The sequence below is a fragment of the Coccinella septempunctata genome, chromosome 1 (genome assembly GCF_907165205.1).
Source record: "Coccinella septempunctata chromosome 1, icCocSept1.1, whole genome shotgun sequence".
NCBI classification, from domain to species: domain Eukaryota; kingdom Metazoa; phylum Arthropoda; class Insecta; order Coleoptera; family Coccinellidae; genus Coccinella; species Coccinella septempunctata.
The window spans coordinates 65,769,203-65,795,344 of NC_058189.1; the positions used below are offsets into that span (position 1 = coordinate 65,769,203).

General features: G+C 39.0%; 3 protein-coding genes across 3 annotated transcripts; 2 read left to right on the forward strand and 1 right to left on the reverse strand.

Annotated features, from left to right (window-relative positions):
- Positions 1-7,555: 7,555 nt before the first annotated feature.
- Positions 7,556-21,264, reverse strand: LOC123322595. The gene is made up of 8 exons (XM_044910544.1): positions 21,116-21,264; positions 20,442-20,507; positions 13,388-13,585; positions 10,644-11,080; positions 10,125-10,546; positions 9,081-9,366; positions 8,310-8,527; positions 7,556-7,925 (listed from the first exon to the last, which is right to left on the reverse strand). Exons 1-8 carry the CDS (start codon positions 21,156-21,158, stop codon positions 7,604-7,606), a joined length of 1,992 nt encoding a protein of 663 aa, XP_044766479.1. The 5' UTR covers positions 21,159-21,264; the 3' UTR covers positions 7,556-7,603.
- Positions 16,675-19,314, forward strand: LOC123322596 (alpha-1,3/1,6-mannosyltransferase ALG2-like). The gene is made up of 2 exons (XM_044910545.1): positions 16,675-16,953; positions 18,117-19,314. The coding sequence occupies exons 1-2, from the start codon at positions 16,750-16,752 to the stop codon at positions 19,206-19,208; spliced, it is 1,296 nt and encodes a 431-aa protein (XP_044766480.1). The 5' UTR covers positions 16,675-16,749; the 3' UTR covers positions 19,209-19,314.
- A 1,746-nt stretch (positions 21,265-23,010) lies between the features above and the next one.
- On the forward strand, positions 23,011-25,696 carry LOC123321354 (RE1-silencing transcription factor-like). Its single transcript, XM_044908862.1, has 5 exons — positions 23,011-23,207; positions 23,505-23,576; positions 23,637-23,909; positions 23,971-24,231; positions 24,285-25,696. Exons 1-5 carry the CDS (start codon positions 23,155-23,157, stop codon positions 24,898-24,900), a joined length of 1,275 nt encoding a protein of 424 aa, XP_044764797.1. The 5' UTR covers positions 23,011-23,154; the 3' UTR covers positions 24,901-25,696.
- Positions 25,697-26,142: the final 446 nt, after the last annotated feature.

Here is a 26,142-nt window from a genome sequence, read left to right on the forward strand (position 1 = left end):
ACGAGATTTTAATTGCTTCAATAATGTTGTAATTATAGCCACTACTGTGCCAAACCTGTTATCAGTACTGGAGTTTTTGAGGAAAATGGAAGGAAAATGGGAACAATATCGAGAAACACGAATGCCAGTTCAGGATTTGCAGAAATGAAAGCTTCTTGAAGTTCAAGGATAAAACAAGTGAGGTACATACCTACCCAGGGAGGTATACAAAATTCCTTATAAACTGCTATGGCAAATAGAACTCGTCTTAGGAATGAAGATCCATAAAAATGAGCTGAGGTCATGTTTGGAACTTTTTGTGAAAATCAAAAAGTTTCCTTTATTTCTAAAATGTATTTCAATGTAAAAATTATGCTACTACTGTAATTATGACTACAATAATGACCATTCAATTAGAGCTCAGATATTCCCATTATTTTTATGATTTATTAAATGAAAATGTCTGTTATCAGGATATCTCATATTTCGAAGTAAAACTTCAGTTGAAAAATTGTTGCAGAAGACAAGCGGAGAACAGAAATTAAAAAACAGCTAATTGACGTCAAAAAACCGATTTAAGATTACCAGTGAGTCGTCAGTACTACAAGCAGTTCCCAATTCATTGGAAAGAAAAATTCAAGATGAAAGCTTGGAAAGCCGAGGCAAATACCTAATAAAAAATTTCTTCGAAGACAGCTGCATGCATAAAATACATAAATTTGGAAATGTCCTCGAACAATTTGCTTAAAAGTTACATTATTATTGAGTTAGAGCTTACAGTTTCGTAAAATAACTCTTGATTATTATGCACTTCAACACCAAAAAGCACTTTCGAGGTGGTATAAAAATTTGAAAGGGGAAGCAGGTTGTTGAACTAGGTATTTGAGTTGCTGAAAAACACTGTTCTTTAGTTTATATGCAATATAACTTAATTCAATTTAAAACTGCCCGTAAAAAAAATATTGATGCTTCATCTAGAATTGAGGGATTCTTTTATGAGTTACTGTATACAATAAGAAATAATTTCCTATTTCACAATCATTGGTTCATGTTTACAGTTATACATTACTGTTTCATTCCGCAAAATCTGTACGGAAGACTTGAGGATTTCTTCAATGAACAAACTTTATTAGATTCTCATTATACAAATTCCATAAACTTCAGCTGCTTCCACTTCTATTGATTTGAGAATTAACCATTCCAAAGGGAATTTTTTTCATGAAAGTAATTTTTGGTTTTCAGTTTATGCTTAGTGAATAAAATTTCAAATAATCTGTATGTAGGTTAAGGTCATATTGACTATTTGTGAATGGTAACATTGTATTCAAAATAAATTCTTTTTTACATAAGTTGTTTTGGTATTACATATTAGTTCTACATCCCTTTGATTAGTTGTCATAAGAAAAATACTCGAAATCTTTGCATTGAAACATATTTCCATTCGATATAAAATTATTGTTGACTACCTGAAATATTCACAGTGTGACTAGTTCTGAATCCGCCCCTGTCCAGTTCCCCCACCCAAGATATCCAAATTCATATTTATGGCAGTATTTTGTGAACGCGTTTTTGTCGAGATGCTCTATCTCCTGTTTTATTAATCTATGTTTGACTCTATGTCTATGGTCGAACTATACCATAGATTAATCTATGAACTATACCAAACCAAAGTGACATCTGGTGACATTTCATGACATTGACGCTTGTCGTCCCTTTTAGAAAGCCCCTTTATCAAGAAAAAGACCATAATTCCTTGATCCGTTCCTGCCCCTCCTTTCCACTAATTCGCCCCAGACGATCTTCATATCGGTGTCTTCGACTCCGAACAAACGGGCCGAATGGAGAAAAAGAATAAAAGATCACCCCGCGCGGTCTGGAGAGAAAGCCGAACGCGGAACTCGCACAGTAGGAACGTACATCATACGCCGCCGTGGTCTCGTGTGTGTGATGCTCCTAAGCCGGTTTCTCGTGCATATAAATTCTAATTAATCCCCTCAGCATTCAGGCCATCTTATCTCTCGGACATAATGGATCGCCATTTGTCCCTAATTGCGGGAATTCATAGACGTAAGTCATGGGGATATTCCGAGGATCGGGATACGAGTTTGGAGGGCGGAACGAATCTTTTAATAGCCACCCTCTGAATAAGGAAGACCAGCTGAAGCCTGGGTTTCACCCAAGAAACTTGTAAGATAACAATTAGACATAATATGTAAATGTTTTTGGCATTAGTCCATTCAAACCATAATGATCTGAAATGTTTGGTTCTTATACCTTTTTTCTATGTTCCTGGATGGTCGTTATATCTACAATCTGCCATAGTCCAAGGAGATATATTATCTATATCTCCTTGCCATAGTCTATAGGTACTCTATGGTCTAAAGGTCTATGACATTATATACTGCTCCACAAGAGTTAGGGATATCGTATTCAATCTTTTTTTGAAGTATGTAATCTTTGGGAAAATCGCTGTAAAATCATTTAAAACTTAATAACAACTTGAATCGATCCAATAAAAATCAGTATGAGACTTTCGTCAATATGGTCAATATGTTTGGTTCCTTGCATATCCTTCCTGAACGTTCTTATTTTGAAATGAAGTCAGTTCATCGACGGTTTCGATTTGAAACGATTTTTCTGAAAATGCCGAGACGTAAATTAACAAACGCTGATTCTAATAGGGCTATCGGAATGCTACAGGGTGGCCTAACTCAGGTTGTTGTAGCGGAAAGGCTCCAAGTCAGCCAAAGTGTGATATCTAGACTTTGGAATAGGTTCAGGGAGACAGGTTCCGTGTTGGAAAGACCAAGGCTTGGTGGGCGACGAAAAACAACACCTGCTCAGGATCGTTTCATCACCGTTTCGGCGAGAAGAAACCCTACATCTACGTGTAGAATGCTACGGAATACCCTTCAAAATGCAGATGGGGTCCAAGTTTCCATCGAAACTATCAGACGACGTTTGAGAGAGGTGAATTTAGGTTCTTGACGTCCATTAAGAGGAGTTCCATTAACACGTGACCATAAGCGTCAAAGACTGGAATGGTCAAGTCAACATATCAGTTGGAACGATCAATGGCGTAGTGTCCTTTCCACTGATGAATCCAGATATGGACAATTTTCAGATTCTCGAAGAATAAGGGTATGGACAATCCCACGCATACCCCGTAATCGTCGCATGTCCAAGAAGTCCATCCATTCCGAGGGGGTAGTGTTATGGTATGGGCCGGGATATGTTTCAACGGGCGCACAAATCTACACATTTGTCCTGGGAATATGACCGCCTCACACTATAGGGATCATATCATTGACAATGTTGTACCAAATTTTTACGCTGCTATTGGTGACACTTTTTAATTTTTATTATAGAAGATAACGCTAGACCGCACCGTGCAGCCATAGTTGAGAATGCGCGCGAGGAGCTTGGTATTTCACATTTACCAATACCTCCGCACTCACCAGATTTGAATTGCATAGAACATGCATGGGATATGCTCCAAAAAAGATTAGATAATCATCAACCTACCCCAGAATCTTTAAATGATCTGAGAGAGCATCTGCCCCGTTTATGGAACCAAATTCCTCAAGAAATGTTCAACAACCTCATGTGTAGTATGCAAAGAAGAAGTCAAGCTGTTATTGATACCCGTGGAGGCCATACATTGTATTGATAGTCTTAAAATGCTTGAATTCTCTGGGAATAAAATTTCGTTATTTTACTCGATTCTTACTACCCTGTATACGGCTGCAGACCTACAGGCTAAAAGGCTAAAATTAATTTGCAACTTGAAATCATATTAATATGAATTTTCATCACAAAAATCTTATTTTAACTATATTTTTTTGCAATTTAAGTCAATATCCCTAACTCATATGGAGCAGTTTATTTATGTTTTCCAGTTGTGATTGAAACTATAGAAATTATTGAAGATTTCTTGATATTAAGCTGCGTCTCGACTTTCAAGGCCTACTAGATTGTCAATAATTCTTGTGAAAATTTCAGAGACGATGGGACAGATTTTTTTGGTTGTCTATTCCAAAGATTCATCGTTGGAAATAATGAACCGAATGTTGGATCGCTATTTACTTTGGCGATAATTGAGATAGATTGCGCATCGATCGATCTAGTTCCCCAGCCGCATGATTCATCTAAAACTGATGAATCCATCGCGTTTGTTAGCCTAGCCACCTTTCCATCTGCCGCGGAAAAATGCTAAAATACCCCGGTGAGTCATGGAGCCACTCGATGTGGATAGATATGAGCCGGTCGGTCTCCTTTGTACCAATTACCGGTTGGGAAATAATGGTTATATTTATACACGATTGTCATGCGTTGATTACAAAATTTACGCCGTTTAAACGATGAAAATAATGCGGTACGGGTGAACCGCGGGGTGTGACTACGTAATGTCGGCAATTTCGAGAAAAATACGCCGCTGCACGATGATAAATCCCGACAGAGGTCAAGGGGAAAACTATTGAATTAATCTAATGATAATTGACAGCTTCGAACCGTTCGCGATCCGTGACGAAACGCTGGATTTTTAGACGTGACGTTCTTGTTCGATTTTCCGCGTTTCTTATTCAAGCATCGACGTTGAGAAAAGACAAAAAAATTCTTCGTCGAGGAGATTATAGAATTACGAACGTTGATATTCTGTGGTTGAGCAAAATGCATTCCATAAAATTTTATGGTTACCTAACTTCATAGACATAGAGACTCTATGTCTCTGTCTTCGATGGACGAGTTCAGAAACGCTTGCCAACCTTGCATAACAAAGCACTCAAAATGGAAACCTATTTTTCATTATAATCTTTCAACAATCTTTGGAAAGCCGCTGGCTATCAAATCCAAGTGATATGAAATTTTTGTTATGTCTTCAAAGTAGATTCTTTGACATAATTTTAGATATTTCTGTGTTTTGTGCATAACATTCATAAGCATAGAGGCAATTACAAATTAATGTCAAAGCCTTGAAAATGCAATATAAATTTTATTACACCACTTGGATTTGATATCCGGCGCTTTTCCGAGAATTGTTAAATGAATAAGGCAACCGAAAGGCACAAATACAAACTGTCAAGTGAATATTTGATCCTGATGACTAATACATCCTAAGTGCCCATGAAGAACAACAACCAAAGACCGTAATGGTTAGAAGGCATTAAAACACAAAGAGACAGGTTAAATAGTTCATTTTTCCGGAAATTGAGCTGAGTTACCGGATGGACAAATATTTGTAATTAAATAGAGATAGTTATTTTACAGGTTTTGTTGAGGTAATATTTAATCAGTTTAAATTTTTTCGACTGATCGAAATGTGTTAGAAGCGGGAGATAAGATAAGGCGTTAGAAAAATTGTCAAGAAATGAACTCGTCGAAGTGACTCAGGATAGTCAACGTCCTATGGGAATGGGCTGAAAGTCAATAATTAAAATTTCTTCAAACAAATAGATATTACTACTACGTGACGTCAAAATGAGTTGGCATCCATAATTTCAATCTCTCAAAAGGAAAATTTCAATTGATTGAGCATGTAAAACTGTGTAAAACACATACCTGTGAAATGTACTTGCAACGTCCGTTTGTTTTTGTGTATAATAGTATAGCCACAAGATGCACAACTAACCATTTTGAATTATATGTTTACTCACAACAACGTTGTGGTATTTCTATGGTTTACAACTTTGACAACAAATGTTTATAGAGAACATAGACCTTATATCAAATTGATTGATATTTGGTCCATGATGAAGAATAACCATAGACATATAATTCATAATTATGTTATTAAACACATAACCGATGATTCATACAAGGGTACGTTTCCGTTTTCAGGTTTTTTCAAAGGAAAAGCCTAGTATTTTTTATTCGATATATATAATATACATATAGGGTAATATTACTTTTGTTCTCTATGAAAACCGAAAATTGTCTGTGATCCCTGACGTGATTCTGTGAATTCGAACAAAGAACCCGATAATCAGGTTATAAAAATATCCAGATCGCAAAAGGATAATTCCCGACTCAAAATCAGAGGAACACAGGGGGCTATCTCGCCATCGACATCGAGCCCACTCCATTCGGTGAGGATCATCGTCGGACCTAACGAGAAAAATAAATCTGAGTGTATATTTCAATGTCAGATTAGGATAATGACAACGCAATTCTATCCGATATCTCGATGCTACCTCTGGAGGCGGATTTGTGTTCGACCACAGATATATCGACTTCTTGTTTTTGATCCCGTTGATTGATCGATGGTTTGAGACTGTTTGGTAGCCGATTAGAGCGGATAAGGATCGATTTTTGGGCATCTGCCCGATTGTTTATCGGTTCATGTTTCGGGGATTATTTTGGAGTTTTTAAATACGGTATTGACCCCGTCGTTTTTTTTTTTCACGGATTTATGAGTTTTGTGCGAGTTGCTTCCACTGTTACTGGAAAATACACTGCTCAAAAATTGAAGTGGATATTCGAGACGAAACCATGTGGAGAATGCTCATGAAAAAACATTTTATCCCTGAGTTAGCATCTTGACGTTTACCTATCGAAAACTTTGACAGCTCTCCACAGACCATAGAATTCATGATCAACATGGCAGCCTTGAATCCAATCATTGACAGCAGACGTCAAGCTGGCAGAAAATATGCCTCAATTTTTCGTTCATTGAGTAAAAAAACTAATCCAACAGAACCCCTCGCTGATTGAAAAAGGGGTGCTGAAAACACCCTCCTAAAAGTCGCACGTCATCCCCAATTTTCCTCGGATTGTCTTCCAAAACACCCCGACGCTCGTCAAATATACATTCCATCCAATTTCCAACAACCCCCGACACTCGTCGCCGTTTACTTACCTGGCGGTCGCAGTTAACGGGATGACTCCCCTCACAATTACGACACACATGTTTCAAGGTGGTCGCGTGTCTGGCAGACGTGAGGCATCAATCTACATTAGGGTTAAAAGCTTTCCTAATGAAGTTTCCTTAGCCCCCGCGACCTAACGACCTTACAACCACCGTTTTATTCGATGATAGACGAGGCTGACCCTCGAGTCAATGACGTGAAAGCTGAATATTTAGACTGTTTGGCATGTTTGGCATGTACGAGATAAGGAACCCCCCATCAAAAGGTTGGATTATTCAATAATGATAATGATGAACCCCTGACCCCAAACGAGCTTTTTATCTCACGTGAGATATTCGTCAAGTAGGAGATCAATGAAATCTTTCCGCGGATTTTCATTTTTTAGTCCAGCCCAAATCTTGGCTGCATCATTGTACTATGTGAACCGAATCTTCCCTAGTTGATACACTCATCCCCGAAAACGACACAGAAAAAGCTCAAAAATCCGCTAGAAAAAGGTGAAAATTTTGACAATCAATGTCAGATGTCAGATAGGTTGAAGTCAGTTGAGTGAAGTTAGGTTAATCATAGAGCGGAGTGTTTTACATCGATTCGACCGTAAATAGGGAGAAGAAATCTGTTTTTGGCCTCAGTTTTTACAAATATCATGTTATTATGTTTTTTTCAGGCCATTCGCACCGTGAAGATGAATCTGCTGATGTCCTTACTAATTTTCCTCTAAACAATTTTATTTCACATATTATGACACACTACCTATCCTACATATTGAGATAACCATTTTGTCCATTCCTATAATAAGTATGATACTGCTGAATCTGCTGCAGCAGTTTCGTGATGTGCTGAGCAGTTTTCGAGCTGTAATCTTCAGGCCTATACTGCCTGAATGCGTTATTCTCCGCGCTACGTCTGGTCAGCTCTTTCACCTGCTGCTTCAGCGCCAGTACCTCCTTGTAGAGGGTCATAACGATGGTTATTTCTTCTTCTTTCTTGTTGAGCTGCGACTCCAACTCTTGCAGCTCGTCCACCGCCTCCTTTGACCCCTCCCCAGCGGCCACCTGGTTCGATAAGGTTTCGTATCTCCTAGGAAATGATTTATTATATGTAATTTGTAAAATTGTTCAACCACTGATTGTCAATATCTGTCTGATCTGTCAATAAGCATGACATAGACATAGAGACATGGACTGAGCAATGCCAGCATGAAATTGGCTATTTATTAGAAAGAGAGAAAAGCTCGTCGGGATATACCTTTCTCTTTTTTGTTCACATAGAGGTGAGTGTAGACCAATAAAAATTCTAGAAAAAGACAACTGCATTCCCGACGTGTTTTTCTCTCTGTCACTTTTTTTGACCGTATTTCATGCATAGATATAAAAGGAAGGCACAGTCCATGTCTCTATGTCTATGAAGCATGATGACAACCTAGGTCAAATCTAACCTAACCTCAAATCTAACCCGACTCACTTGTTCATGGCGTCGAAATCGTCGTGCAAGTTCATCAACACGTCCTTGAGGTTCTTCTCTTTGCCGTTGAGCGGCGTGCCCGAGCAGACGTTGTCCTGCATGTAGACAGTCTCGGCCTGTTGGAGGCGTCCGTCCACGCAGCTGGTCGGCCTCATCCTCCTGGACATCGATTCGTTGCAGACGAAAGACTTGGCCGTGTTGGGCGGATGACGGGGGTACTGCAAGAAGAAAAGCTATCAGTCTGAGAAAAATTCCCATTGTCAAGCGTGGGTTCGAGGGCGCTGAGGTTGTTAAGGTCGGTCGGAGTCGGCCGAGAATTCGGCCGAAGCAAACCATTCGTGTGTATTGGGACTATTCGACGTACCAACAGGCTCATGACAATGAGAAATTCTCGTTCGTTCGTGCAATACTCTGGTGATACTTACTAGCCTTGAGATTTACAGAACTTTCTTAGTCTATAGGTATCACCTCCTTGTGCTTCGTGATAGTCAAGGGGTGCTTATGTAATAACGATACTCATGTCTCAAATACAAAACAAAGGAGCACCAAAGGCTTTAAAGAAGAAGAGACAGACAAGGATGCTACCTCTTCAAGTAATTTGAGCAAAACCTAGAAGAAGACCGTGGAACAAATATAATGAAATGAAATGGGATAGCAGCAAGATACCACTTTCAAGAGAACTAAAGGTTCCAAATAACTAAGCTGCAATCAGATGCAGAGAATAAAACGCACTCAAATTCGCAAAATTTATATTCCAATTTAGGGACTCACATGATTCTTATTGTCGAAAGACGAGGGTTGGTTACGGTACTTATTGTAGACTTGATGAAAATCCACCCCGGTAGCCGGCGCGCAGGTGCAGTTCCTCTTGTTATTGTCGGTGGTCCACTGACTGGGCCCTGGGGGAGCCCTCGCTTGCATGTCTCCGGACGGACCGCCCACGTCGTTGCCAACGTCGCACTCGTCCGTCGCCTCTTCCGGTACAGTTCGCGCCATTTCCTCCAGATGGCGGTAGTTGAGGGAGTATTTGTTCAGTGGACAGACGGATCTTCCGTAACTTGAAATTGTGGAAAAATACATAGGTCGGCTGCGATCGAGGGTTATACAGACCAACAGGATGACTCATTCTCTATCTCTGAACATTGGACAATTTCGCTGACATCATCAGACCTGCAGAAATTTAAACACAGGCAAGCGCCTCTGCTACAATCGTCTATAAACGTTGCTGCTAACCAATCACACTGATGCATTAGCAGAAATGAGTCATCCTGTTGACCTGTTGCCTGTTGGTTTATAATCCTTAGGCTGCGATAACAGCACGTTGTCCTGAACATAGACGACCTATCCTCGTTTTGTCACCACTCGCAGATACAAAATGCAAGATTTCCGAAGAAACATCTAAAAATGTGATTGAATGTCAGCCACCTGTGATCAGCAAGTATATTTCCACACAAATCTCGAAATGGGTTCAATCAAACTTTCAGATTTTTCTGATTAAACCTTGCGTTTCTTTCCAAGGGCTGAATCTCCTAAAGAAGGGTTCTCCAGGTAAAGATAGAACTAGAGATCTCCTAATCTATCTCGAGAATCTGCTACCAAACATTGTTGCAATAATTGCCAGATCAAAATGTATTAAATCGCAAAATAGCTATGGCCTAGTATAGGTTCATCATCAGATCTGGAGATACAGCGATCGAGCAAGCATTTTGAAGGAACCCAAGCCCAATTCCTATACCGCGTCTTCAAATTGAACAATTTCACACCTAGACCTAATCTTAGGATGAGTCCTTATCAAGCTCATTCTCAATATCTCACCCCATCTTGGACGTCATACTGGACACGAAGGAGGTCAGGGGGTCGTGGTTCAGCTTCTCCGCGGCCAGGTTGATGTTGTGCGCCAGGGTGGGGGAGATCCCCTGGACCGGCTGACGCGTCTTGATGATGCTCATGACCTGCTGTATGTTGATGCCGATGTTGTGACTCGGGGTGGTCGAGGACACGGGACAGAAGGGGATGGCCTTGAAGTTGAACATGTTAAAGTCGAGCTTGACGGCCTGCTTCATCTTCGACGCTATGGTGGGCAGCTCGTAGCTCTTGTTGGCGTAGAAGGCGCGGGGCGCGTTTGGCTCCTCGTAGCTCTCCTCGCGCAGATGGTTGCAATTCTTCGTCTCCTTGCAGTCGCCGCAATCGTGACAAGGGATTTTGATGTGGGGAACGCCGTCGGATTTCACCTTCACCTGGTGTAAATAAAGAAGAATGTTCAGGATGTGAGGAAAGAGCTGTAGAAGCTGCTTGGTCAGAAGGAAGATGAGGGTTATTGAAATTCCGCCTCACGTGAATTTTCGACCTATTCTTCTCCTCCTCCGAATCGCTCTCCTTGGCCGCGTTGTTATGGTATATCTCCACCAGCTTATGGGGGGAAAACTCGAAAGGTTTGCCCGGGACGTTTCCGTAGTGTCGATCCACGTGGGTCTTGGTGTAGGGCTTCAGCTTCTTCTTGACCGGCGCGGAGCTAGACGCGTCCACCGTCTCGGTATTCATCCTCTCGACCGTCGTCGTCTTCTCCTTCTGGACCTTCTTGTCGCTCACCTTCCCTGACATCCGGCCGCTATACTTGAGCGACAAGTTCGACCAGGATGAGGTTATGGGGGACAGTTTCGAGGACAGAGCCTTGACCTTCTTCCTCAGGCTTCTGATCTTGACCACAGGCGGTTTTAGCACTCGTTCAACCTCCGAGGTCTTTCTGGATAACTTGACGGTATGGAAGTGACCTGTAGATAGAGAGCCAAATAGACGGATCAAAAGGAAATTCTGCAGGTGACTTGGTGAAGGTTGAAAGGTGCAAGCTTAGGTTCTATATGTTTCCACCAAAGGAGATTTGGCAGGAAGACTATTTGCATTTTCACGGATACTACAGAATGCTCCGAGGTCCCTCTGGATAACTTGACGGTATGGAAGTGACTTGTAGATGGAGAGCCAAATAGACAGATCAAAAGAAAATTCTATTCAGGTGACTTGGTGAAGGTTGAAAGGCTCAAGCTTAGGTTCTTTATGTTTCCACCAAAGGAGGTTTGGCAGGAAGACTATTTGCATTTTCACGGATACTACAGAATGCTCCGAGGTCTTTCTGGATAACTTGACGGTATGGAAGTGACCTGCAATGACGGCTCGTCCGGGTATGCAGGGTCGGCTGGGCCGACCCAAAAATAATCGAGAAATGGAAAATAATTATAATTATTTTATTCTTCAAAACTTATTCCAAATGATTAATTTCGATATTAAATTCTCGATTAATTCCCTAGTAATACGTACGACAACTTATTTCGATCAACGTGACGCCCCTGTCGCCCTGAGTTAGTTTATTTCGAAGTTCTCTTTCCTTACGATAAACACGCTACACGCTAGGTCGGCCAGCCGGCAGTAGCCTAGCGAAACGCTTCAAGTTATTGTACTATACAGCACCTACGTCGCACGCAGTTATCACCAAGTTGAACATCGTATTACGTCGATGCTAGATACATACACGGTCGGCCAGCACGAGTTGGGCCTACCTTGCTATGGTTTGGTCGTTTAGTTGTCATATTTCTAGATTTCCTCATTGTCTATTCTAACATATTATATTATCAAATGAAAAGTTAATCATTAAATATTATGTCTATTTTAGAAAAGAGCGTATTCGCACCTTTTAAGAGTAGTTTTAGTCAATGAAAATATAATATATCCCTAATTATAGTTAGATTTTTTTATTATTAAATGAATAGTTAATTTTTGAAAAAGGGTATTCCGACCGTATAAGAGTAGTTTAGTGATTTTTTGACCATAAAAATTCGTAATTCCTAGGGAAGTGAAGTGAAGGGCACGGTGATTTCGAAGCTTCTTGAATACGCGTAGGCCGGCCGGCCGAGCCTCGGAGTGGGGATATAAGAATCGCATCCGCATCGCTGTTCCCATATTATGAATTGAATTAGGTCAGTGTCGTAGAATAAGAGAAAGGGGTGCACGTGTTTATCTCATTCTTTCTCCAAAAACAAGCCTTTATATCGCATTGAAAACGAAACTTTTATACACTGTTGTATAAAAATAAATCAGACTATATCTACAGGATAGGGCATAAGTCTGGAATAAAATTAATATTTCTTCAATATTAATCAACCACTCAAAATGAAGACACTGAAACCCACCAATTGCTTTTCAACCACCTTCTTCTTCTATCAATGAGTAGTTTCTCAACCAATAACTTAACATAAAGATGCTGAAAAACATGTCATTTCTGATTGCATTTATTTTTGGGAAATAAAATTGAATATTTTTTTCCATCCCTAAGCCGCAACCCTATCCAACTTATCTTCAGAAACTTAATCGACAAAAAATATATCAATATTTAATTTTAGAAAAACAGAGATTATGGTGGGATTCCGCGTTTACATTATCAGTTATTGGTTGAAAAAATAGATATTAATTTTATTTCAGGATATTCCCCTGTATATCCTGGGTCTGGCCGACCCACACCTTATGGGCACGAGCCGTCACTGGTGACCTGTAGATGGAGAGCCAAATACAGATCAAAAAAAAATTCTAATCAGGTGACTTGGTGAAGGTTGAAAGGCGCAAGCTTAGGTTCTTTTTGTTTCCACCAAAGGAGATTTGGCAGGAAGACTCTTTGCATTTTCACGGATACTACAGAATGCTCCGAGGTCTTTCTGGATAACTTGACGGTATGGAAGTGACCTGTAGATGGAGAGCCAAATAGACAGATCAAAAAAAAATTCTAATCAGGTGACTTGGTGAAGGTTGAAAGGCGCAAGCTTAGGTTCTTTATGTTTCCACCAAAGGAGGTTTGGCAGGAAGACTATTTGCATTTTCACGGATACTACAGAATGCTTCGAGGTCTTTCTAGATAACTCGACGGTATGGAAGTGACCTGTAGATAGAGAGCCAAATAGACGGATCAAAAGGAAATTCTACAGGTGACTTGGTAAAGGTTCAAAGGTGCAAGCTTAGGTTCTTTATGTTTCCACCAAAGGAGATTTGGCAGGAAGACTATTTGCATTTTCACGGATACTACAGAATGCGCTTACCTGATTGCGTTTTATCAGGTGCGGTGTACTGCAGCTCTGTCAGTCTGTTAACAGACTCGGTTATACCGTTGAGTATGTTGTTAATGGTTTGAATGGCAGCACCAGAAGTGTCGGTGCGAATAGCTGACGAATTTTGACGGAGGATCTGCTTGGTCTTAAGTCTCCCTGCGGACTTTGACGTTTGGAAGTTTGATGTATCTATAAGAGAAATAAGGAATCACTTTTCAACGCTTCATTTTTAGAAAATTCGTACTCCGAGTTTCAACAGTAATTGATAAACCTTGAACCATAGCCACAAAGGAGAAGTATTGACAGTAATACTTGAAGGAAAAGAACTGCTAAGGCATTCAGAGAATTTCTAGAGGTTTCTCAGAGTCAAAGCTCTAGTCTAATGAAAAAAATGTTTCTCAATCATTTGTATCACATCTTTGGGAAGCACTAGATCGAACAACAACTCAAATTTAACCCCCTGGCTTCTATCAAACAAAAGTCACCACCAGTGAGATGAAACGTATACAAAAACCGATATGACCCTTTTTCCTATACCCCCTGTCCGTATTTTAGTGTTCTACGAGACGTTGAAGCAAGTGAAATGGTGCATTATGGCCTGCAAGATGGACTCACCAGTGATGGGAAGATGCTTGCGAATTTAGTCGACAAAATGACCCGTCCGCTTTCTGATGCAACGATTAATCCATGGAACACGATAATTTCAGATTTTTACACTTTTTATTTTTCTCACACAATGATGATTCTGAACATGAACATGTCATATGACAGATGTGAAAAACAGAAACGGAGAATGACGCTCGACCACTTGGACTATTAATTTCGGGATTGGGATCAAGGTCACTGGATGAATTCGAAAAAGGACAAATGTGGAGGGTTTGAGGGTTCGGAAAATTCGATCCCAAAATTTTGTATTAGTAAGTTCCAGAGAAAAAGCTCGGATATTCCATAAGTGTTTTGTATTTGATGTTTTTGGGAAGCCTGGCAGGCATCCCAAAATCTTAGATGAAGAATTTTCTGCTCTTTTCCATCTTCATTAGAAGGAGGAGTTCTGACTATACCGGGTGTCCCAGAGCTTTTAGGCCAGCAAATATCTCAGTTACCTGCGGAAAAAAAAATTGAAAAAAATACTTGTCGTAGGAGACCATACGCTCTTTCATGCAGCATAGCAAAATCCACCCCCTGACAAACAACCCCCGAGAAACCACCCCTAACTTTTGTTTTTCAAATGGCACCCCCATGTTTGTTGTGCTTCAACTTACAGTTTTTTTCATTTCTCATTCAATGATGTATCATGGTAGCTAGAATGGCATGCAGAATTATGGAAAATAAAAATACAAATGAAATACGAATTTATACGCTCAGCTGTATTGTTACTGCAACATTATACTAAAGAAAATGTTCAAAATGTTGGCCAGCACTTGCCACACATGCTTCAAGTCAAGTTCTAACATTTTATTGACTCTTTTTTTTTCAACATCCACTTTTTCTTGTCTCTACAATGTAGACTAATTCGATCAGTCCAATTAACAGTACCCACTAACGAATTCAATTTTATCGAATGACTATCTTTACAACTACATATTATGATATATCATTGATTGAGAATTAAAAAGAGCTGTCAGTTGAAGCCAAACAAACATGGGGGTGCCATTTGAAAAACAAAAGTTAGGGGTTGTTTCTCAGGGGTTGTTTGTCAGGGGGTGGATTTTGCTATGCTGCATGAAAGAGCGTATGGTCTCCTACGACAAGTATTTTTTTCAATTTTTTTTTCCGCAGGTAACTGAGATATCTGCTGGCCTAAAAGCTCTGGGACACCCGGTATATACAGGGTGGGTAGAATTTGATGGAATTGAATATCAGCTCTGTAACATCTAAGCAAAATTGGACCTCGATTTTCAAGAGATGAATAATGGCCAAAACCACATACCTCTTCTTCTGTCTTTCTGTATTTTCAAGTTATACGTGCAAACACATTTTTGTGCTCTGTAAATTGGTATCACTATCCCATAAAGTCTTATGGCACTTCATAAGCGAACCTGAAGTCCCTTTAATTTTGAAGCTTTCTATAGTCCTACTAAAAATGCACTAAAAGAAGCTTCAAGCTTAGCTATCTCCTTTTGGTAAGTCATTAGTTCATTCATTGCTGCATCCCGTTACCGGGAATAAATCTACAAAAAGACTCCTGTGACTGAAGAGACCCAACCGTGGCCTACAGATCCTTCCACACTCCGGACATGGATAGTCACCAACCCAATCTGGCCGCCGCTGTATTCTTCTCGAATCTCCATTATAACTGTGCACCATAGACCTCCACTGTGACCTGTCTAACGCTTGTTGTTCCCAGTTATGATTGGCAATAGCTGATTTTAGGGATTGATGTATCCTTAATCCGCTTATACTGGCCTCCTGGTTTCCGGGCTCCCTCTGTCAATTCGCCATACAGAGCTATTTTGGGGAGTCTTGTGTCTTGCATCCTCAGCATGTGGCCGCTCCATCTGAGTCGGGCCCTCGTTACTTGAGTCTCAATTGTTGTACAACTCGCGCGTTGCAAGATTTCTGCATTCAAAACTTTGTGGAACCATCTGATGTGCATTATCTGTCTTAGATGACGTTGTTGAGTTTGTTCGAGCTGTTTAATATGTCGCATGTAGGTCGTCCAGCTTTCGCTTCCGTAAAGAAGCGTTTGGAGGAAGACTGCTTTGTAAACAGCTGTCTTGGTCTTCATATTGAGGTCGTGATTTTGAAACACTCTGACCTTTTGCTTCCAGAATGCCCGTGATGCCGAATTGATACGGTTGTGTATTTCCGTGTCTAGGTTAGCCCTAGTATTTATGAAGCTTCCCAAGTATTGTTCTAGAGATTCATTCTCCAGGCTGATATGTGTTTTGGAAAGTAGGTGCCTAATGAATAACCTTCTTAGGGCATAAACACAGGGAATTCCTTTGGTCAATGGTATATAGAAAGAGTTTAATAGGATATTCAAGGACTGCTGGACAAAACCCCGCTGGTACAGAGTTTTGGCTGCTCTGAGGTTTCTCAATTTCATTCTTGATGATAAAAGTCAGCCTGAAGAGCAACCATCACAATGTTGTGTGATAGTTTTGTCCCATAAATAGACATTTGAGCGAAATGCTACCCTCTCCATCAAAAGACGAAGAGCACAATAGCGATAGGCCACATAGGTAAACATGTAAATGTCCTCACAAGAAGACCAAAATATTCCCCGCATCGAATACACCCCTAACCAGTGAATTTCTGTAATCCGCCATATTCTCTGGCCCGCTTACGTCTCATCTGACATTACGTCAAACATGTAAATTATTTGTACAATTATTCTTCCAAGCCCTACGATGGATTTCAACGTTTATCGTTCGGATTCCGATTTGAACGTGCCGAAAAATCACGACATCATCATCTTGCACGATCGCATCGCCAGAAGGAGGGAGGATAGGTACATCGTCAATTTCGCCCAATGCCTGGAGACCTCCGGATACCAGGTCACGGTGGTCACCTCGGAAGTGGACGAGAAGAACAACTGCCTGGATGACATCAAGGTACTAGATACATACGTAAGATACTTTCCAGGTATTCCCAAAAAGGAGCTTTCGTTCTGGTGATATGAACCAAATACAAAGCAAGGATTGCTTGTCATGTAGGTACTGTGCATTATCTTCAACGCAGAAAAGATGTGGAAATGTATAATGTGGAGGTCCAAGAAGATTCGAAACGAGAATTCCAAGAAGTGTAAACTATGGTGCTTTCACTGAGGTCATTCTAAGAACCAGGAGGATTTGTGAGTGTCCTTGAAGTATGATAGGACACTCTTGGTACTAGACTGATGGCAAAAGAAGCACCAAAGTCCAAAGACCCTATGCAGGTTGGGTATCGACGATGAAGTGTCTCAAGAACAACAAAAAGAACAGAAACCTTGGCATTGTATACTAGTGATCACTTTGGTACATATTGCTCGTTTTTACTGTGTTGTATAATGTTAGCATATGTGTTCGAGATTTTAGTTTTCTACTTCGATTGGAAAAAGGTGCAGCTGGATAGCTGAAATGCATCAAATGCTTTTGGAAATTCATGATGACAATGCTCCAACTGATAAATCATGCATAGGAAATGCTTTCCACTTTTCCATAATGGTTGAAAACAAGCCTCTTTCTGGACAGCCAGAAAAACCCCATGATCCAAACGCCAGAGACCCTAGTAGAATCATGTGGGCTGGCAATACAAGCTGTTTTCGTACAATGGGACCTACCACCATGGGAATCCTACAGAAGCAAGGCAATTGAGTATGCTTCATGAACTGAACAATGAGAAGTTCAGTGGTCTCATAGCTCAAAAATTTTAAAAAAATATTCAGAAATGCTCAGGTGGAACATTTTACAACATCCACTGTATTCTCCAGAGATTGCCTCTTCTGATTACTGTTGCTCCGAAAGATGCAGTACGATTTGGCAGGTCACTGGGTAATTTTATCCGGAGGAATCCAAAATTGACTCTCAACTTGGGTCACCTCAAAAGACCAGGAGTTTTTTCAAGGTGGAGTTGGAAAATTGAGGTGGAAAGAAATAGCCAGCTATGAAGAACGCTCTGCATGATCTGTTCATTCATTTCGTTCTGAAATAAATCCATTTTTGACCAATTTGTACGTCCAATATTCAAAGACATCACCTGTCAAGACCCTTATCGATCTCCTTCTTTCTCTTTTCAGCTGGCCGGAAACATAAAGATCGAGAAACGCGTATGGTGGATACCCAGGCACATATTCGGCTTCCTCAAATCCACCCTCACCACCTACAGAGGCCTGTGCCTCGCCCTCAGCCTCATCCTGAAGAGGCCATCTTCGAAACCCTGCGTCGTCCTCATGGACGTCGACCTGATCGCCCTGTTCGCCCTCAAGATGCTCAGCAGACACAAGGTCTTCTACATCGAGCAGTTCCGCAGCCTGAGGAACCCTGAGGCCTGCTACGACCACGCCCGGCTGATCCCCAACCTCTTCGAGGCCAGATGGGTCAAGTTGGCCGACGAGGTGATCGTGGAATCGCCAGCTTTCGTAGATATCTTCAAGAGGAGCTTCCCGACGGCCGTGGAGCCCAAAGTTATGATTCCTCTGGTGGACTACGGGCTCTGGATCGAGCCTGGCATCAACATAAACCGCATAATTCCGGATCTGTCGGATAAATCCGTGCTGTTCGTGGCTCTGGGGAAGTTCAGGAGGAACTCGAACTTCAAACTGGTCTTGGACGCCTTCGAAGACATGATGCGTATGTCGGACGATGCTTATTTCAAGCAGAGGGCTCATCTGATCATCGCAGGTAACTGCAGGGTGGTGGACGAGAGAAAGTATTACCAGATGTTCGTGGAGAGGTTGAAGAGACGTTGGTTCGCAGCTCAGGTGACGGTTCTCAGACAGATCCCCACCATTCACACCAAGACCCTGCTGATTGAGGCCAGCGTGGTGTTGCACACTTCCAGAAATGACATCTGCTCGGATTACCTGCTGGAAGCGATGAGTTTGGGTAAGCCCATAGTGGCCTTGAACAAGGGGATAGCCTCGAAGATATTGGAGAATAGGATAACTGGAGTTTTGGTGGAGCCTCAGCCCCATCTCTTGGCGGCCGCCATGATGAAGGTGGCGTCTAGCCCGCATATCAAAAACTTCCTGGGGGAGATGGCGAAGGATGCCTTCAACCACAGATACTCGTTTGACAGCTTCGCGAGGAGGATTTTCAACCTCATACAGAGGCATGTGCAGCCCTTGGAGAAGATTATGGCTAGGGATGTGACGGAGGGAAAAAGATGAATGTCTACGACGGAGGAAAAGTTGCGCGACTTGAAATTATTGTGAATCTTATACTACATTTTATCCTGTGCGATTTTTATTCGAAATAAACTCAAAAATGGAATTATTTGTGAGACCCACACTATTTTTTTTCAAACCTCGAATTAATTCGCAACTACATACAGGATGAGTGTTCGTTTCGTACAAATATTTCAACAGCAGATTTTTGAGGTCAAAGGAAACACTTTTTTTCTATACGAATCGGCCCTGATAAAAAATATAGCCATTTTGAATTTTCATAATGAGCTGTACCACCCCTGACAGACAAAATTATCTTCAGAATAACTAGATAAATCTGCGACACTACACATCGGTGGATCTTTTGAACAGGGTTGTATTCAGCCAAAGTACCCAATTTGCCGAATATCACAGATATTTTTCATTTTTGAACATCAAATTACTCTAAAACGGCGCATTATACGAGAAAATATGTGGAATACTTTTATTTTACTAAACGTTCAAATATTCTTTAGATAGCGTCCAACTTTGTTTCAAGAATTGCGTTCTTCGAATTTTTGGTATTTTTATGGTACGTAATGGTCATAATGAGAAAACTGGAAGACTGAGTGATATCTTGTATTCGAAAAAGATTCATCAAATAAATGAAAACTATGGTCCGAAATTTATTTCATTCGATAGAACCGTTTGTGAGATAGAACTAAGAATAACATTTTTTCATGGTTTTTCAACAGCCTGTATCTTTTACACTGAGCCGATTCGAAAAAAATGTTGAAAGAAAAGAATGTTTCTTTTCACCTCAAGAATCTACTGTTAAAATATTTGTACCAGTCATTTACCTACTACCTAAATATACTTATATTTGTTTGGTTTTTTATGAATAACATAAAATATTTGAAAGTAAACAAGGGATTTGAAGGGAAACGCTTGAATAGCCTCTTTATCAACCCCCCTCACTAGGACAACCACTAAATTGATAGATTTTGCATTCCTTGCCGTTTGAGCTTAAGTCTAGACGGGGCATTAGAAATTCGATGAACCGTTCGACATAAAATAATAACCATTAAAAGGCTTGTTCGTAGAGCGGTTCACAACGGTTGTGAACTATACAGAGCAAGCGCAAATGGATTTTCGCTACCCTAAAATGGAATTACGCTTGCTCTGTACAGTTCACAACCGTTACAAACCACTCTACGAACAAACCTATTGATTGGGATTATTTTGGCGTCAACTTACCCCCAAGTTTTGTGACAGCATTTGATTTTCTTTGCTCCCTAGCACTTTGAGGTCTTCTCTTTGAACCTGAAGAAAAATTGATATGCATCATCAAAAACTACGCAAAGAAAAAAATTTATGTTACATATAAATGAAGAAATGATACCGAAAAAGAGGGGAACAATAAGGATAAAGGCAATATTAGTCGAATCCGAGTCATTTTGTATACAAAAAATTCATGAAAAATACGTCAGCAAAAATTGAAAAATGTAATAACAAAGAAGAAAATGTATTCTGAATTGAAAGACCTATTGGCGATGGAAAGGTATTGAAATAAATAATGAAAAACTCAATCAGAACAGGAACTGCACTGCTCAACAATAATATGGATCACGTATAAATTTCTCTTTCTCTTTTGTTAAGTTATCTGCAACAACTGTTATAGATATGTTCTGTTACGAAAAACGATGATTTTTTTACTTTATATCAAGCTCTGAAATTGATTGATGAGAGTGGCATAAAAAACCATGTGGTATTTGTTGCTCAACCTGTTTTTTTCTCGTTTAAAAGCATAAGTTCGATTCGAATTGATAGAAATTGAAGTCAAGCAGAAAATACTGTTGCTCTTGTGCAACTTGACCAAATCATACGGTGGATACAGGAGAGTTTTTTCAGTGAGAAGTGTCAGAACTTACTTTTCCGCCATCTCACAGGAAATTCTATTTCTTCATCTACCATCCTCTTTCGTACTTTCTGGGCTGAAAATTACAAAATTTCTATCGATTCTACGGGAACAAAAAGATCAACAAAATAGTCGTGATTCTAATGAACATTTTGATCGTAAGCGTCATAAAAAATGAAATTTGACATAGGTGACAGGTAAAAATTCTATGCAAAAAAAATTATGTTTTGAATCGAAGCATCTCACGGCGCATAGTTCGAATTCTGCATACAAAGATTTCGATGGAAATCAGTAATTAAAGCTTTGCTTGATACATTTGTTGATTTATGCTCGTTATAAATCAGATCAAATCATTTTTCATAGAAAAGTATAAAATCAGTCTTAATCATCAATTCATCATGAATTTTTTCGTCTTTTATATTTCTGGAATAATCGATGAAACATTATTATCGTTAGTACTTTCGGTTCCTCGATATACGTGGTGTCATTTCGCTCAACCTCATCGAAAACTTCAAGGTGATATTTTCTAAACCCAATGGCGGCTTCACAAATATTCTATGATTATACTTTATAATTATGGCGTATAGAATAATTTATGACTATTTATACTGCCTAGCGAAATGTCACTCTGGCGATTGGACAGAAATCACCGCCAATCATTGGGTGAGAACAGCGGTTGCTATGAGATACAGGACGAGCGCATCTGCGTAACCTAGCAACGCTTAATAGAATGGGGATTGATAAGAGAATATTAAAATAGAAGTTGATTAATAGATAGTTAATGATATGGTGGGGAGTTGACAATTATAAAGTGAATAAAAAGGGCAAATTATATTTTATATGGGGTAAAGATGAAGAAAAAGTGTCGAAAAAAGCTAGTACTAAGTATCAAATAGAAAATGGGTGACTATAAAAAATCTGATTCATTAAATATACTCAATTTGATTTAAATGAATGTGATACATATTCTAAAAGACCAACTGTTCTATTAATAAATCTCGAAATTTCATCGAGCTCGATGTAGCCCTTGAGTCTTGACGCTTTTTAACTGACCCCAACCCATTTTATTGGGAATTTTTCGAAGGTCAACTTTCAACACATGAATCTCTTAGAAAAATCATCGCAGATCTAAATGTCATACGTATTCTGAAAGAGCAACTCTTCTAGTAATAAATCTCAAAATTTCATCAAGCTCGGTGCAATCGTTCAGTTTTGACGCTCTTTCAAGTGATCTCATCTTTTTGGGAATTTTTTTTTTTCGACACGCGTATCTCCTGGAAAAATCATAGTTCAGATCTAAATGGGATACATATATTTTAAAAGAGTAACATATTCTTAGAGTAAATTTTCGTAAAAATATTTCTCTCAAGTTCTCAAAGAGGAGGGGCCTTGGCCCCCATGACCCCCCCACTGAACCGCCCTTGCCTATAATCAACAAGTAGAAAGAATTCCATTCGAATCTTGAAATGTTTTCAGATTTTTCTCAACAATCTTGTTCTTCATGAAAAAATTGCAAGAAACAAGAAAGTTTTTCAAACGTTTCAACAATTTTCAAGGAATTAAAATACGCGGTTAATGTTTAGTGGCCAAGTAAAAAGTCCGAAGCCCAGAAGAAAAGCCCACTGTTAACTCATTTCACAGATTATATAGTAATCCCTGTAATCTGTGACTCTGTTAACTCTGCTAACTAACTGTATATTAGTGTTCTGTGCTGCTAAGCTAACTCTACTAAGCTAACACTGCTGTTTTGTTTCATAGTGTTGCCATCTATGTTTTGATGTTGGTAACTGCCACAGGTTTAGAAAAGAAAAACACCTATTGATTTGTTACATCAACTCAAGAAAGAGTTCTTGAGTTCGATGATTAAAATATTTTAACTTGGCAACACTGAATAATCACTGTGACTGCCACTGACTGACTGCTGACCGCTGTTTTCCTGTCACTTATCATTTACCAATGATTTGTTGTTCTCAAAATTATTTGATGTTAAAAAATACATGTACAAAAATAAAATAGAGTTGAATTTATAGTTTATTCGCTTAGTTTCTAAAGATGGATATACCAGATTCCGATAGATTTTCGGAAAGTGATAAGAGTGATAAGTGGTGAGGAATATTCATAAACCAGATTTGATCAGAACCTACAGGACAATCTTGGAAAAACTGCAACAAAAATTATTGATATTAATTAGCTTTTATTGTCATTATTCAAATAATTTTTTGGTGGACACTTTGATTTTCTAGCTAAAAATCGATAGCAATACCTAACCTTCAACATTTGATGTGATTGAAGATTGAATAAGTTCTGTTAATAAAACAATATTGATTTATGATATACAATGAAATTTATTTTTTTAGACCTGCTCCATTAGCCATATATCTACAATGAATTAACTTTTTCAGTTCAACCTCAGATTATCTAAAAGCAGACAACTTGACACAATCTTCAAGCCAAGACTCTGATACTGACGATGAGTAAGTGTAATGAGTTAATTATGACTCGTATTATCATTTCATTTGTGCAAAAACTTTCAGTTCTTATGACCAGTGTAGAGCTCCAATCTCAGATTATGAATTTGATTCCGATTATGCGAAATGTTTGAATGAAATAATTAAAAGATCAAATGATGAGTTTGAGAGTCTGAAAATCAAGGGAAAGCATCTCAATGTCAGTTTTGAAATGCTCCCTAACGTTTATCAAAGTGGAAAAGTGAAAGAGAAGAATACTATCTATGAAATTTTCCCCAGTCTTCATGAAACTTTTTCATCAGATCCAGAACCAGAGGGTGACAGTTCTAATGAAAGTTGGTAGGTTTAATACTTCCTTGGCATAAGTCGAAAGAAGACTTATTCATTTGCATATTTTCAGGTGTGAAGAAGCCAGATTTAAGGAATACTATGACAACTTCACGATGGACATTGATTATCCCAAGTTTGAAGAAGACTCAAATGATATCTTAATGGACAATCCTTGGGATGAGCCAGTACAAAAATTCATAAAAGATCTCCCATTATTTAGGAATCAACCCTATAAAAGAGTTGATTCAAATCCTGAAGTTATTGAGAGTAACTTTCAGGCTCAAATGGAATGGAAAGTAGATTGGGAGGCTAGTAATTCAGATGAAGAACGGTGAGCTAATTAAACCCGAAATATATCTGAATTTCTGAATTCTTTTATTTCAGTGAGCTAGCAAATAAGGAAATGTTAGAATATGAAGAAGAAGAACTTTGGCCAGCACCACCAGATAATGATGATAAAAACCTCATTTGTTATTATTGCAATTACACAACATCACAGCAGAGGTATCTGAATTACCACATCAACACTAAACATATAGTGAGGCAATACAGTTGCTGTAGATGTCAGTACAATACTACAAGCAGAAAAAGTCTTCAGGAACATATCGAGTCGGCTCATGTGCACAAGTGTCAGTTTTGTGATTTCAAAACTCTTCAGAAAGAAGAGCTTAAAGACCATTTGTTAAAGATTCATTGGACACGGGAATTCTGGGAATGTTCAATGTGTAATTATATAACCCCCAAGGAACACAAACTAAAACATCATATCGAAGTGGCTCACCCACAATCTCAAGAAGACTGCAGTTCACAATTCAAAAAACTGCAATGTTATTCATGTCCCTACAGCTCTTCATCCAAAAAAGACTTGGCTATTCACTTGAAAACTGCTCATATGAAGCCTAAAGTTGATCACTGTGTTATTTGTGATTACCGTCCAATAAATTGGAAAGATCACGAAGACCATAATGAAAAACATCACAGTAAGTTAAAATTTGAATAAGTATTTGAAACCTTTTAGAAAAAAATTGATTTTTAATCGAAATTGAAGGGCGTCTCGAAAAGATCAACTCAAGATTTTCCATTTCAATTGAGAAGTAACGGTACATCTTTTTTCAATTTAAGTTCAGAGCCTCAACTTTTTAGCCATTATTCAATATAGGTTTTCTCAAGCCTGATAGATTGGTAGTCGAAAAAATTTGGGATTTCTTGGTCACATCATATTCTCATGGAATCGATTACATAAATATAAGATCTACTGTTGAATGACTTTTGTATATGGTGAAAAGTAGAGCCTAGAATCTGGAAAAGGGGTTAAAATGTATTTTATAACGATGAAACAGCATTTTGTTGTTTCAGCACAAAGGAAAGTTTATTGTCTTATATTATTTCAATTCTCCAACCATTTTATGACATTAACTTTTTGTGTCTCAACTATTTTGAATTGAGGCTCAAAGCATTGTAAGTGACAATTATGATGAAGTTCATTGTTTAAGGAAAAGTATGTTATGTGAATTATTTTCGTGTTGTTTTCGTATATATGTATATCCTCAAAATTTTTTATGAAAAACCAAAAAAATTATAAAGGTAAATTTTAATCTGACACAAAAAGTATCATCTCAAGTTAAAATAGAAGTGATGCTTCACTTTTTGTTAATTTCTCAAATAATTTATGACTGTAACATAATACATGTTGAAATATGGTCGAATGAGTACAAAAATAAAAAAAACATTCTGTTGAGTGGAACGCTAGAACTTTAAGAAATATTTTATAATAAAAAAAAGCGTCTCAAATTTTACATGTGTTTTTTTACTGGAATAGAGCACTCTTAACGAATTGTCAGAATCGTTGGTGTGTGTAAAAGATTGCCTTTCACAGGCTAACCAATGGTTTTGACAATTCGTTCTCATATATCTAAATCGTATTCTGAATTTTCTGTACAGGGTGCGCAAAGTTCGTTGTGTACTGAGGGGATCTCGACAACTATAAGAGCTAGAAGAAAATGAATGACACATTTCCGAGCTCTTTTTTCAGAGAATCAAAGAATGGTGAAAATCGTAGCCTCCTACGTTTTTGAGGTATTAGCAAAAACTGAGATTTTGACGATTTCGAAAAATTCTCATAATTTTTTTGTCTTTGAAGTTACAGATCTGAAACTTGAACCTTCTACAGGCACTTTTTTACGTAGAATTCACTGACGAGCTCAAAATATTTTTTCCTTTCGAATCATTATTTGAACTTTTT